Raw genomic sequence first — 15,095 nt, forward strand, 5'->3', positions numbered from 1 at the left:
TGAGCTGAGTGTCTGGCCTGGGCTGCATACATTTTGAAGTCTGTAAGTGGGGTTTGGGTCAAATGAATATTCTAATGGTGACCTGTGGAGCTAAATTTTGAGGAATTACATGCATTTATAAAGCTTAAAATATACTTACATTTTAAAAAATACTTGAAAAAGAAAAAAATCTTTCCAAATAAGGTTTGAAATCCTGCGGGACAGACAATTTCTCCTGACAATATATAAAGAAAATAGAAAGGAAGAACATGCTTCCTTTATCTTTCGTCACATCAAAAGAGAAAACCAACCTTAAAAAGACAAGGAATAGGCAGAGGAGGCTCACATAGTAAATGGCACAGGCGCATATGGGAAGAAGCTGGTAAGAAAAGTGGGACCTGTTGTCACTCAGACGTTGACTTTCTAGATTCCTCTGTTGCCAGATATATTAGCCTTGTAAGCAGAATAGTAGAAGAGGTTGTACCTTAAATACAAGAATTGGTAGAGATGACTAATATTTTATAACCTAGTAAGACTTTTGCAAAATTTACACAGTGATTCATCAACATCTGAATCGGAAGGCACCCAAGCGAGTACTGTAAAAAACAAACACGCTGATGAAGACCCTGTGGAAGCTGAGGGGCACGAGGTCAAAAGACTCAAATTTGACACAGACGGTGAGGACAGAGACGCAGCCAACCAGAGTTCCTCTGGGGAGATGTCTTCAGCTGTGGTAGAAGAAACAGGAACACCATCTGTATCTCAGGATAAAGACAGAGGAAACAGCTCTTCCAGACAGCGTTGTACAGAAGAGGAAGAGGAGGAGGAGGAAGAAGAGGAAGACGAGGAGGAGGAGGAAGGTATTTAGAAAGAGAGTGATGGGATTCACGTAGCATTGTTTCAATGTTGGTGCTAGATGTGTTTCTGATTATAGTTAAAGTTTCAGGATATTGTTTGGCCTATTGTATAGGTGAATGAAACTTTAACAGGGATAACATTTTTTGAAAATACAAACTTAACTATTGCAACTTTTGATTATTTTTAGAATCTTTTGTGACCTCACAAGAAATTACTCCAGAAAGAAAAGATCAAGAAAAAGAGACTGATGAGGCCTTAACTGTGAGTGAAGGGACTTCTGAGGAGAGTAATCAAATGGAGGAATCTGTCCTATCTCAGGAAGACAAAGATTTGCATTCTGAAGACAGTGAAAATACAAGACCTGTAAGTAGTGGTGCTGATTGCAGTGAAACTGAAGAATTAGGAGCCTATGCCAGTGAAACTCAAGAAATTCCATCTGAATCCCCAATGGAAAACAGTGATGAGGCCACAGACATTGCAGAAGAACCTATGGAGCAAGACTAGCTGTGAGACCCATTTAGATGCAGTATTTTACATAAGGCCCTGATTTTCCACTGTATAAAACTTTTGTGTAATAAAGTGGACCTTTAGTTTTACAAGAGAAGCAGGTTGTAAAGTATGATTCTTCATGGAATAAATCCTGAAAGAGTTTTACACATAAAAACTGTGAACATCGGCTCCTTCAGGTCCTGCTTACCGCTGACTTTTTGGTCTGGTCAAATCAGTGGTATGTGTATAGATTTTTTTTTAATTTAGAATAAAAGTTTTTAAACTGGAAGGTAATAATTATAATTTTGACAAACTTTTTGGAGATTTACCACATTTAGTTTATACATATGCAAGAAAGCTTTTTGTCTTGTCTATTTCTGACAGCTCTAGCAGTTTTCATATTTTGGTCATAGTTTCAACATTTTAACATGTGAATTATAGGGTTTCATGCTGGTTTCCAGATTTTATTGTTTGACTATGTACAATGGAACCTTAAGTCATAAATACGTATAAATATATATATACTATTCTAAGGGGGAAAATGTTCTATTTTTCTGTTTCTATAAGAGATGAATACAGTGAATACTTTTTCTATTGGAAATAATTGAATTCACCTCTTTCAGAAGGCAATTTCTTTCACTTCTGAATGATTCAAATAAAATCTGGCCCCTATGAAACCCTGGAAATCTTTTAACACTGTTGGAAGTACCAGGTTAAACACATTCCAAGAAATCTGTTCAAACTACAACCCTTTTGTATACTTCTGAGGTGCCTGACTAAAAGGACTTCATTTATTTATGAGAAAAATTTGCTTTATGTTAAGAACAGTCTTCAACCATTAGCTTAATATTTTATAGGGTGAATGCTTATGAAGCTGATGTGAAAACATCTCAGAAGAACTGAGCAGGTTACTTCACCTTTTGCTTGCTTCTATGAACATTGTGAATATTACACATTTCTTTCTAAATTATTTGAAAGTATGCAAATGGATTTGGTATGATACACCATTGTACTGGAGGAATTAATATATTACCTTAGTAATGTACCTGAGCTAAACGATTGAAAATTCTAGGGGTGCATAGAAACAACATAATTTGTATGACATTTTGAAGTGAATTAAATATTTTTGAACATGCTAGTCCGACAGCCAGTGTTCTATTTTTCAGATCAGCGCAAAGCACAACTACTGCTCAACTCAATGTTTTCAGATTCCCATAAAGTCATGCAAGCTGCAACTTCCCAGTCAAAATTACTGGCTGCCAAATTTATACCTGTTTCTTCAACTGTACCTTTTTGATATTTAGAATTTTTAAATTTCTGTAAAGTAGATTTTGTAGATTGTAATGTGTTCACTGCCTTTGTGAAGCGGTATATAATTGTATAATTTCTGTGTGTAAACTGAATGCTTGGGCTTTCAATACAGTATTCATATAAAGCAATAAATATTAATGTTATAAAATATTCGAGTACATTTTTATCAAAACAAAAGAATACCTTTTTTAGTTTCAGATGCCTGAAATACACAAATGGATTAAAAAGTTGATGCAATTTCTGATACCATATCATATGCTTTACGAATGATTTGGGGAAAAACACAGGTTGTGGATTTTGTCTGTTTAAATTTTATTTACAGAAACACCAGAACAATTTGGCTCAGTTTCTGTATTTGTAGAGTACTTATTACTGACTGTCTTGTCTGTCAGGTTCACAGCAGCCAGAGGATATATTTAAGAATGTTTGATAGTTAAAAAACAAACAAAAAAACACTGCACGTTGATTATTATCTCCCAGAAAAAAGAAAATCAAACATTGCAAATTTCTTTTAATTTTTTCAAAATTGCCAACTGCAGATGTGTTTAATAAAAAATAAATGTTCAAAATGTTGAAATGAAGCAAGGTTAAATATGACATTCATTCATAGTAAAATTTTACTTTTTTGTTGGATAATTTGCCAATGAGAACAAATTTTAAACATTTTAAGTTTAGAAATTTTGGAATTTCCTTTAGGATTTTTGTGAAAATATTGTCAATAAACCTATTCTTTAAGCACCCATGACCTTTTGATATTTTTATTTTAATAGTTGTAGTGCCATGGACTATTTGTTAATGTAATGATTATAACCAATTTACTTTGTCAATTTTAAGTTTTAAAATTTAGCAATGTGGTTTTGTGGTCTGTGAACTTGTAAACTTGCAATTGCTGTTTTTGCAAGGGTAAATGCATCTCTTTATTAAATAAAGTAAAATAATGATGAATGTATAAAATGCTATCCTAACTCTGTATGAGAGATATGCTTTTTAATTTTTAGTTTATTGTTAGCCTTCAAATGTTGATCATAGATCAAATTTGTTGCTGTTTACACAAGGTGAACTGACGAATGCTCTGGGTTTACTTATGGAATATATCGTGCTTCTTTATTTGGATGGATGGGACAGACACTTCCATGGTTAAACTTGGATATAGACTTCTTGTTTAGCTGCTGTCAAGGTGTTGGTAACTAGCAGGGAATGAGAAGTTTATTCTTAAGCTTGAAAAGGTGCACTCAGGAGATAAACTAAGAAAGAAAGATAACAGTTCTAATTAACATGTCAGACCTGTTTTGGTAATTGGTACATTTCTGACATTTCACAATGTTCATTCTGACAATAGTTTTTCTTTAACATGGTGGGCCAACAGAATTTCAAAAGATCTAAATCAAGATTCAAGAATTTGTGGGTTTAAAATGCCATTTTCTTGCTCATCTTTTCTAGCCTAGAAATGGCTTCTAATTACTTAGGCTGTTTGCCTAGACATAAAATAGTAATCAGTACTGATTAGGCATTGAAGAATAAATAAACATTAGTTTTCATTAATTTTTTTTTGCCAGAAATGATTACAGTATGTTTTGAAAATACTGAAAACAGTTCTGATATAGTAGAACACAACAATCAATGATTCCCATCATCTCCAACCCCCCCACCCTCACCCCCCCAATGGTTTGTTTAAATCAAGTTAGGATAAGTTTTGGCTGCACCTTTGAAAGCAGGCAAAATAATAGTCTATTGTTGGCAATTTGGAGCAGTAATCATGCGACTTTGAAAAGAACCCCTCAAACACTGGGCCATATAAGCACTGGCTTTATAAAAAGCATTGTGTTCATTTAAGAGTGCTTTATTTTGCCAATGTAGATAGGCATGCATTTTTTATGCATTTTAACCTAAAGTCAGAGACTAACTTTCAATTAATATAGTATAAATTAGTTTTCATGTAAAGGTGCTGGTGTGAAGTAATTCTTAAGAAAGCTGCTAAAATGGTATTTATGAAAAAATTGGAGAGGGGATACATTTACAACTTGTACAACCAAAGGAACTAAATTATGGGAGGCTTTAAAATTATGATCCCTGAACAATTTCATAAGTACATGGCAAAAGGGATGCTCAGCTATTTGTGAGATAGATGGCAATCATAAAATGGATAAATGCAGTGACATTAAATAATTATAATTTTATATGGGAAAGTGGTTCAAGACTAAGTTTAATGCATTAATAGTCTAATAAGAATGATAGTGTATTGATGAGAATATATTTAAATATAGTGAACCAATAATAAACTTCCTTCAGGATTTTCTTATTATTTGAACTTGGAGCCCAGCTTACTTTGCCAAAAATGTATTATTTTCATAATGCAATAAAATACAAATTAGACAAATTTCTGCATCTGTGGAATTACTTTTTTTTTGCCAAAAGATTTTTCTGTGTCGATTGACTTAAAAAATGCTCTATAGATAAGAATATTATGCTCATCCTTCTATAAATCACAGGCCAATAACTTAATTTTGTTTCCTCACTATTTCCAAGGTTAGTCTTAACACTGCGAGGGAGATCAGCTCTAACTTTTACTCTTTAATCTTGTATTTTGCTGAAGGCATTTCAAGAGGGTGGTTCCACACTTTTCATGTTTTGTTTCTTCTATAAATTACCGTGCTGGTTCTGTTATTAGCTTTGGCTTTCATAATAGTTTACAACTAGGCTAAGCAGGCTACCACATTGAATTAGTTTTTCTCACTTCATGGAGTAGATATGAGCTACAAGAATTGAGAATAAGTTCATACCTTGGTAGATAGCAAGAGTAGCAAGGTAGAGAGTGATAATCTTTCTCACAAGGGGCTAGCTCAGAATAACAAATGAAAATTTAGTGTGATTCATAGAATTTGGAGCTGAAAGGAGCTGGATAGATCTCTAAGATCTCTAATAGTTCTAAATCTCTTGATTCTGTGATCTGATTATATCCTCTCTTTTCTTTACCTTATAACGATTTTATTAAAGTTTTATCCTTCATTATGCACTTAGCAAATGGTCATTTAAAAAATATAGAGAACTAAAAGGATTGGAGATAACACCATAAATATTACGTATGGCCAATTTTTAAAAGTAGATGTTAAAATTAAAAATGGTTGCTTAAATGCTGCTCTGTTTCATTGTGTCCTCTTCTGAACTTATGTGGATTTTTAAAAACATTTTTCGCACCACCTTCCCCTTTTCTTATTTCTATGACTACATGACTATTTGCCCACCCTGCAAAAAACCAAAACCAAACAAAACCCAACTTACCTACAGCAGTGTAGTCAGAAGAAATAAATTCACACATTGGCTATGTATGCAAATGTATGTCTCACCCTGCACATGTTTAGTCTGCTTCCTTTACAAGCAATGAGAAACATGATTTATCACAGGTCTCATGGAGTTGTGACTGGTCATTGCATTGATCCTCATTTTAAAACCACACTGTTATCAGTTAATACAAGTCCTCCCAGGTTTCTTTGAATCTACTCCCTTTCATTATTTCTTAAGGTACAATAATATTCTTTTATATTTGTAAATCATATTTGCTCAGCTGTTCCCCACTTGATGGTCATCCAACTTTGTTTTCAGTTCTTTACCACAATGAAGTGCCACTAGAAATATATTTGTGCATATGGGGCCTTTCCCTCTTTCATTTCTTTGGGGTAGATGTCTGGTAGCCATATTGTGATAATACACTTTTTTGTGGGTTTTTGAGTAAAGTTCCAAACTGCTTTCCAGAATGGCTTGATTTGTTCACAGTTACACTAACAATATATTAGTATTTCTGTCCTACAGTTCTTTTTCCCTTCTCTTTTAGGGGAAGGGATCATTTTTACTAATCTGATTAATAGGTGGAAACAGTGGATTTAATTGACATTTATCTCAGTGTTTTGGAGCATTTTTCATATGGTGGTTAATACTTCACCTTTTTTGGGGGGGGCAATTGGGGTTAAGTGACTTGCCCAAGGTCACACAGCTAGTAAGTGTTGAGTGTTCGGTCTGAGGTTGGATTTGAACTCAAGTCCTCTTGACTTCAGGGCTGGTTCTTTATATACTACACCACCTAGCTGCCCCCAATGCTTTGCCTTTTGATAACTCTGCTTGAGCTGTTGTTCCCACCCTCTTTCATTGCCTTCAGGTTCCTGCCTCTTCAGTCGTCTCTTATTTTCATTTTCTCTTTACATATTTACCGAGCACCTATGTGACAGCCACAGTTAGGCACTCCAGGAGATGTAGTCTCAGAAATCAAATTGGCTCCTTCCATGTTGCCTGCAAATATCAAGTTAAACACCAGTTTACCCTGCCATTTCCTCATGCTGTTGTCCAATATCTTTCGTGTTTTTCAAAGCCAAACTATTAATCGTGTCTATACTACTTAGCTCCACTCACTTTACTGCATAACCTTGTAATCGGGCTTTCAACCCTATTCCAAGGTTACTGATGCTTTAAAATTTTTTTTTGTTGTTGCTATCTTTTCACCAAAGTTTCTCACACTAATGCTCTTTAAATTGCTAAATCCAATGACTTTTTTCCCTCAGGTCACATCCTTGACCTGTCTGCAGCATTTAACACTTGACTCCCTTGGGCTCAACTATCATCTCTGTGTAAAAGACCCCTGAGCTTCTGTTGCTTATTCCTGTTTGAGCTGTATAGTTTCACCTACTTCAGATAATTTTTTTTTCGAGAAGTAGTGAAATAGAACCTGCAAACTAAATATTGAAGGAAGTTCATCATTGGTGTACATAGCCTGTGTTCAACTCGAGCTTTGGGGAGAAAAATCTTCATGTCCCTGACTCCTCTCTCCTGAATTCCAGCCCTACACCCACTGCTTGCTGTCCAACTCCCCCGGATGCCCCAAAAGAACCTTAAATTCAACATGCGCAAAGGAGAACATGTCTTTATCCCAAAGCCTCCTCTCTCATCACAATCAAAGGCACCACTATTCTAGCTGCCCACATTCACAGTCCTGAAGGCAAAGCTTGACCCTTCCCTCTTCTCATTCCCTGCATTCGATCAGTTGCTGAACTTTTACCATTTCTGTCCCTACATCTTTTTTAATATCTGCCCCCTTCTCTCTAGTCACATGGCCATCACCCTAGATTATCTTCATTAACCCTGCTTGAGTTATGGCCGTGTTCTTGTATTGCTTTAGGTCTTTCCCCTTTCCAATCCTCCTTCCTCCACATAGCTGCACAGTTTTGACCATGCCACTGTGTTCAGAAAGCCTACTGCCTCCAGGATGCAATATAAATCACTCCCTGGCATTTAAAGCTTTCTGCAATCTGGCTCCAACGTAACTGTCTAGACTGATTTTACATTGCTTCCCTTCCTAGCCAAACTGTCCAATTTTTTCCCCCTTTTATGTGACATTCCATCTGACCTACTTCTGGTTGGCTTCCACGTCTAGAACCTTCTCTCTTTCTTAACCTGGGGTGCTTAGAATCCTCGGCTTCGTTGGAGTTGCAGCTCATGACACCTTGATCCTCCCAGTTCTTACCCATTTAATTACTCATGTCTGTCTCACTTCTCCCTCAATTACTTTGTATTTATTTTTAATCCTTGAAGGCAGAGGCCGTTCCATTTTTTGTTTTTGTAGCCTCTGAACTTAGCACAGTTCCTTGGATTTTTTTTTTTTACTGGACCTATGATCAGTGTATTGAACTCCTGGTGAGATAGATTGGCACTTCTCTGCAACTTAGGGTCTTAGAATTGCCCTTATCACAGCAAGCACTTGACTAATATTCTAAATTAAATTGAATTTCACAAATTGCCTTTTGAAACTCTGGTGGATCTGGTACATCTTAATAGTATATGGCCAAGACGGTTTTTGAAGGAAAAATCTGGTGATCACAAGAGTCTAGATTGTAGAATTATTTTTTTTCCTATTGGAACTAAAACATGACAGTTTCCTAACTCTGCAAAATACCTAATCGTGTGAGTACATAGTATAAAATTATTCCAGTATTGTCTATTGTTCGCTGGCTTTATTTCAATGTTCCTTAATTTCTACATTAGCTGTAGCTAATCATTTCTCTCTCTCTCTCTCTCTCTCTCTCTCTCTCTCTCTCTCTCTCTCTCTCTCTCTCTCTCTCTCTCTCTCTCTCTCTCTCTCTCTCTCTCTCTCCCTCCCTCCTTCCCTCCTTCCCTCCCTCCACCATACCTCCCCTTGTCTTCCCTCTTTGCTGTTTCTGTCTCTCACTCTTTCTCTCTTAGAGGTAGGAGAGGAAGCAGGGCTTCTATGAAATGGAACTAGTGGGTCAGAAAGTTAATCTTATTTTTCCCTCTTTTTTCCCCCCCAGGAAGGAGGGGAACAATGTTTCTCTGAAGTAGGACCAATGGGTCAGTAGGTTCTGTTGCATTATATCATATGAAATGTTAGTAATATAGAGCCTTAGTAGTCAATCTTAACCAAATTTGGCTATGACAGTTGTTGTATGTGATAAATATATATAGATAATAAAAGCTTATATTTACACGGTACCTTAGAGTTTACAGTTATCTCATTTGGTTCTTTTTTTAAATTTTATTAATTTATTTTGATTTATCAGCAATCACTTCCATATGTTTTTAAGTTGAAAATTTTTCTCCCCCTTCCTCCTCCCCACCCTCCCCAAGACGGCGCACAATCTGATATAGGTTTTACATTTACATACCCATTAAACATATTTTCACATTAGTGAAGTTTTAAGTAAAAATTAAAACCAATAGGAGGAACCATCAGAAAGATGAAACAAAACTGAACAGAAGGTAAAAATAAGTGATAGCGATTCAACTTCCATAGTTCTTTCTTTGGATGTGGACAGCATTTTCCATCCCGAGGCCTCTGGAGATGTCTTAGATCCTCGTAATGCTGAGAAAGGTTCAGTTTAACAATCTTAGTCATTGCATAATATGCCTGTTATTGTGTACAAAGTCCTTTGGTTCTGCTCACTTCACTCAGCATCAGACCATATAAGTCTTTCCAGGTTTTTCTGAAGTCAGCCTGTTCATCATTTCTTATAGCACAATGGTATTCCATTACATTCATATACCACAACTTGCTCAGCCATTCCCCAATGAATGAGCATCCTCTCAATTTCCAATTCTTTGCCACCACAAAAAGAGCTGCTATAATTACTTTTGCACATGTGGGTCCTTTTCCCATTTGTTTGATCTCTTTGGGATATAGCCCTAGAAGTGCTATTGCTGGATCAAAGGGTATGCACATTTTTGTAGCTCTTTGGGCATAGTTCCAAATTGTTCTCCAGAATGGTTGGATCATTTCACAACTCCACCAACAATGTATTAATGTTCCAATTTTCCCACATCTTCTCCAACATTTCTCATTTTCCTGTTTTGTCATGTTGGCCAATCTGATAGGTGTGATGTGGTACCTCAGAGTTGTTTTGATCTGCATTTCTCTAATCAATAACGATTTAGAGCATTTTTTCATATGACTATAGGTATCTCATTTGGTTCTTAAAGGGACATTGATAACTGATCCAGTAGGAAAGCTTTAGCTACATTTTAAAAATTTTTTATAAAACTTGATAAAAAATAGTATTTCAAACTGTACAGTCACCAGAAGTACAGTTATCAAAAATTCACACAATTCACTTGGCATCTCCAGCACCTTCAACTTTCTGTGCCTGGTCTGTTTTGGTATCTCCATTCTCTGCAGGGTTGGTCTCAGCCTTGCTGGGAGTCAGCCTTTCCCTTTTTCCCTTTGGGTAACTTCTCTTCCTTCTTTGCAGGTGCCTTTTTGGGTTTGGGTTCTGGCTTTGGAGAAGCAGATTTAGCAGATAACGGTGCCGATCTTCTTTGTGGTTCGTCCTTAACCTTGGTCTTGTCTCCCTTAGCATCTCCTTTAGGCTTTCTCTTGGGCATGTTGGAGAAGTCGGTGGGGCAGGGAGCAGCCACAGCAGCGCATTCTGGGGATCGCTCCCATCTCCTTTTCCTCACAACTACATTGTTTCACTTGGGAACATGAGATCCTGTCAGTGAAAGGGCTTTGTAAACTAAGGTGCTATGTAAATATAGAATGTTATTATAAGAACCCATGCAGAAAGACCAATACATTGTAACCTTGCTTTCCTACGATTTGCTCCGTGTACAAGGAAAGCCATTACAAAAACAACCTGTCATGGACCTCATTCAGGTGCAACATAGTGCTGTCCAAACCAGATTAAAATGTAATTTGGAAATGTTTAACAAAATAAATACAATGCAATATAACATAGATGATGTTGATTTATACTTTTCTAAGATCTTCAGGGATCTGTTTCTTTTTAAGTTTGGCACCACTGGTCTAAAGGACCTGGTAAGACAGACTGTTTGGCCAATGATATGACCCCATTGCCTAGACAGCTACTCAAGATGCTAATACCTTGGTGAATTACTCCCAAGCATATATGAAAATAGAATAACTGTGCCATTCACATTCACATATTTTTTATGATTTCAGGACCCCTGTCAATATCAACACAAAGGCTAATGATAGAAGAAACTGGAATGATTATAGATGTGCATACCAGTTCTATGCTTAATTGACAGGTTATGCTGCTTGGCTATCCCACTTATGTCCTCTACTCTGTGGATCCTTTACTTCTGTTATGTTTCTTGTTCCTCAGCTTGGGTGGACAAAAATACTTATGGCTGGGCATCCTGAAATGCTTTACATATGTATTTCATCTTCATAACAGCCCTGTAAAGTAGATGCTATTATTATCTCTCATTTTACAAATGAGGAAACTGAGGCTGAGAAAAGGGAAGTGACTTGCCCAGGGTCACACAGCTGGTGTTTGAGGCAAGTCTTCCTAACTTCAAGTCCAACACGCTCTACTTCACCATCCACTTATTCCATCACCGCCCTACACAGTTTCCTATGTTAGAAGCATGAGTGTTTACTTTGTCTTTTCCACTGATTACTTCCATCTATGATCTGACTAATCAGTCCATTGAGAAGCATTTATCAGGCCTCTAGCCTGTGCTAGGCACAGTGCTAAGCACTGGGAAGAGAAGGCAAAAGACAGTCCTTGACCAGAGAAGCTCATAATTTAATGGGGTGGGGAGGGGAGCAACATGACAATAACTGTACAAACAGCTATATACAGTTTGAATAGAAATGTCCAAAAGAGGGAAGGCACTGGAGTTAAGAAAGATTGGAAAGGCTTCCTGTTGAAGGTGGGGTTTTATCTGGGACTTGAAAGAAATGAGGGAAGCCAGTAGGAGGAAATGAGGGAAAACTTTCCCGGCATGGGGGACAGCTGGAGAAAACGACCGGAGCTAAGAGATGGAGTGTCTTGTTCAAGGCATTGTTCAAGGTCAGTGTCACCGAATCACGGGGTAAAAGCACTAAGTGTGGGGGTGGGAATTAAAGTGTAAGAAGACTGAGATTTGAATAAAATTCTCCCTCCGTGTTTTTCAAGCTACTTTTAGGTGTTTTCATTTCATCTCATAAATATATCATTCGGAACCTCGACAATCATTTATGAACCTCTTAATCTAGTTTCTGTTCTTTCACCAACCTTTATATCCCTTGCCTTTTTCCTTTCCCTTCCCTCACTAATCTCTTATTTGTTTCACTGGCTTGTTTTACTTGTCAATTTTCATTACATTAAATTTATTTTCTTATTTAAATAAACAAGCATGTATTTTCTTTCCTTCCTTTCCTTGCAATTAGAAAAATAAAAAGAGAAAAACAAAGCTTTTCTAACAAATATACATAGTCAAGTAAGACAAAATTCTACATTGGCTATGTCCAAAAATATATGTCTCATTGTGCATCTTGAGTCCATCACCTCTTTGTCAGGAGGTAGGTAACCTTTATCATGTCTCCTGAAATTGTGGCTGGTTAATTCAATCTTGAGTATTTATAATGTTGTTATTCCATAAATTGTCAACTTAATTTAACAACTTCTTTTACTTATCAAATACAAAATCTTTTATTTTTCACCTACAAAATGAATACAAATTAGTTGGAGGAGGGAGGACACTAGATTCTGGAAGGATCAGGAAAAGACTGGAAGATAATACTTGAGTTGAAGTCTTGAAGAGAATCTAACCTGTGGAGGTGAGGGAGGAGTGCATTCTAGGCATTAGTCACAATGCAAAGACAGATATGACAACTGGAGTGTCATGTGGGAGGAGCAGCAAATAAGCCAGTATGACTTGACCATGGAGTGACTGGAGATGGAGTTATGTTTAAGAAGACTGGAAAGGTAGGTTAGAGTCAGGTTGTGAAGAGCTTTAAATATCAAATGGAGTAGTTTTGCTTCTCATTTAAATAAAACATTCTTTACTGTTATGAGCTCGTCAAACATTAATAGAATATTTCCTTATTCAAAGAACAGAAAAAGAAGATTGTATATGACACACCATGACTTTCTACTTCAGAAAGCATTAAGGGAAAAATATGAGATTTAATATGATAGTTCCAACATACTACTTCTGTGTCCTTCTGCTGCTGCTCTCCTGCAAGAATGCTTTGTCTGCTCTCCTCTCCCCAGGTCCTTCTTCCTTCTCTTTGTCATTGAGAAGTTAAAAAACTCCTGCTCCAAAGAACTCTACCCCCAGCCCCAAACTCAGTGTGTCTCCTAGAATGGAAAAAAGTACTGTCTCTTAAATTACAAATTTTAGGATTTGCAGCTAGACTCTGGATGCGTTCTCCCACAACTGTAGAGGGACTCTTCCCTCTCAAAGCACCCTATTATAGTGGAGTATCGTCTGATATGTTGATTTAAACCTCACTTTTCCTGCACTGTTTTCCAGCTTTCCAACTGCTTTCCAACCGTTTTTGTGGAATAGTGAGTGAGTCCTTACCCCAGTAAATCTACCCTTGAGTACGTTGGATTGCTTCTGGGTCTTCTATACCTATTCTGTTCCCTTGATCAAAATTTATATGTATATATTTAAAACCAAACAAATTATTTTGATCATAACTGTTTTGTAATATAACTTGAGATCTGGTTCTACTAGGTCTCTTTCCTTTTTCCTCAAACCTCCCCCACCCCTGCCATTATTTTCTTTGAGATTCTTGACCTTTTATTTTTCCCAATGATTTTTTGTGGTTACATTATCTAGCCAGTCAAGTAATCATTTAGTACCTTGTACAGCATCTATAAATTTATTTAGGCAGTATTGTAATTTTTATTCTATTGGCATGGTTCAACCAGGAGCAATTATTATCTCTCTGATTGTTTAAGTCAGTTTTTATTTCTGTAAATGATAGTGTTATAAATATAATTCCTTTCTGTGTCTTTGTATGTAGACTTTGTATGTATTTTATACATTATGTAGTTATTTTGAAAGGAATTTCTTTTCCAACACTTCTTCCCAAGTTTTTAGTTTTAATATTTTTTGGTAATATACAGGGAGGCTAAGGATTTTTGTGGGTTTATTTCATATCCTACTATTTTACTTCAGTCATTTATTAGTTTATATAATTAGAGTTCTCTAAGTAAATCATCATATCATATGCAACAATTGATAATTTTGTTTCCTCTTTTCCTATGCATTGTCCCCCAATTTCTTTTTTCTTGTCTTGTGGCTAAAGTTAACATTTCTAGAACTATATCAAATAATAGTGGTGACAGTGGGATCCTTGTTTTGCCCTTAATCTTATTGGAAAGGCTTCAAGTATTTCTTCATTACATCTAGAAAATGTTATTAAGAAGATAATAAGTAAACATATAGCAAAGGGAGCGATCATCTCAAAAAGCTGGCATTGCTTTACCAAGGACAGGTATTGCCTGAATAAACTTGTTTCCTTTTTGAAAACATTTTCCAACTAGTAGATCAGGGAAATGAGGCAGTGTAGTTTATATTGTTTTTAACAAAGTGCTTGATAAAGCATTTCATGCTGTGCTTTAAAAAAGTTGAAGAGATGTGGGCTCCATAACAGTTATGATTAAATGGATTTAGAACTGGTTTGAATGGTAGAATTTATAGCATAGTCATTAATTGTTCAATGTTAACTTGGCAGGAGTTCTCCAGTGGAGTGCCCCAGGGATGTGTGGATAAAAGCATAGATGCAATGCTTATCAAATTAATAAGTGACATGAAGTGGGGAGAGGTGGCTGGGACATTACACAGTCAACGTCCAAAAACAAATTGACTGACTGGAATGAAGGGCTGTATCTAATAAGGTGAAATTTCACTGAGATAAATACAAAGTTGAGTTTTTGAAGTCTATGCAAGGGTAGCACAAACTTCCATTTCTATCTGGCTGATATAATGGAGGCATCAAGCACATTCAGATTTTTCCTTCTTGGCTCTGAGTGATCTATGTGAGAGCTTTTGGGCTGCTTCAGGCCATGTGATGACTGAAAAGACTTGATTAGAATGGTGTCACAAACCCTTAATGATACCTTGGTCATTCCATGCTCCTGGACAGCTGCTGGCAAGACGTGTGATTTCTACTGTGACATTCCAAAATTGGGGTGTGGCAAATGGGCAGGGATTACTCC

The 15,095-nt window shown here is 36.5% G+C and overlaps 1 protein-coding gene and 1 pseudogene across 1 annotated transcript in view; one reads left to right on the top strand and one right to left on the bottom strand.

Annotated features, from left to right (window-relative positions):
• The window catches only part of PPP4R2 (protein phosphatase 4 regulatory subunit 2), a 61,416-nt gene extending 56,402 nt beyond the window's left edge, over positions 1 to 5,014 (top strand). Inside the window, 2 exon segments of the mRNA XM_021007550.2 lie at positions 535 to 839; positions 1,025 to 5,014. Coding sequence (XP_020863209.1) covers positions 535 to 839; positions 1,025 to 1,341 — 622 coding nt within the window. The 3' untranslated portion in view covers positions 1,342 to 5,014.
• A 5,182-nt stretch (positions 5,015 to 10,196) lies between these two features.
• LOC110222547 (non-histone chromosomal protein HMG-17 pseudogene) lies at positions 10,197 to 10,515 on the bottom strand (annotated as a pseudogene).
• Positions 10,516 to 15,095: the final 4,580 nt, after the last annotated feature.

The sequence above is a fragment of the Phascolarctos cinereus genome, unplaced genomic scaffold (genome assembly GCF_003287225.1).
Source record: "Phascolarctos cinereus isolate Bilbo 61053 unplaced genomic scaffold, phaCin_HiC Scaffold_4;HRSCAF=312, whole genome shotgun sequence".
Lineage (NCBI taxonomy): Eukaryota > Metazoa > Chordata > Mammalia > Diprotodontia > Phascolarctidae > Phascolarctos > Phascolarctos cinereus.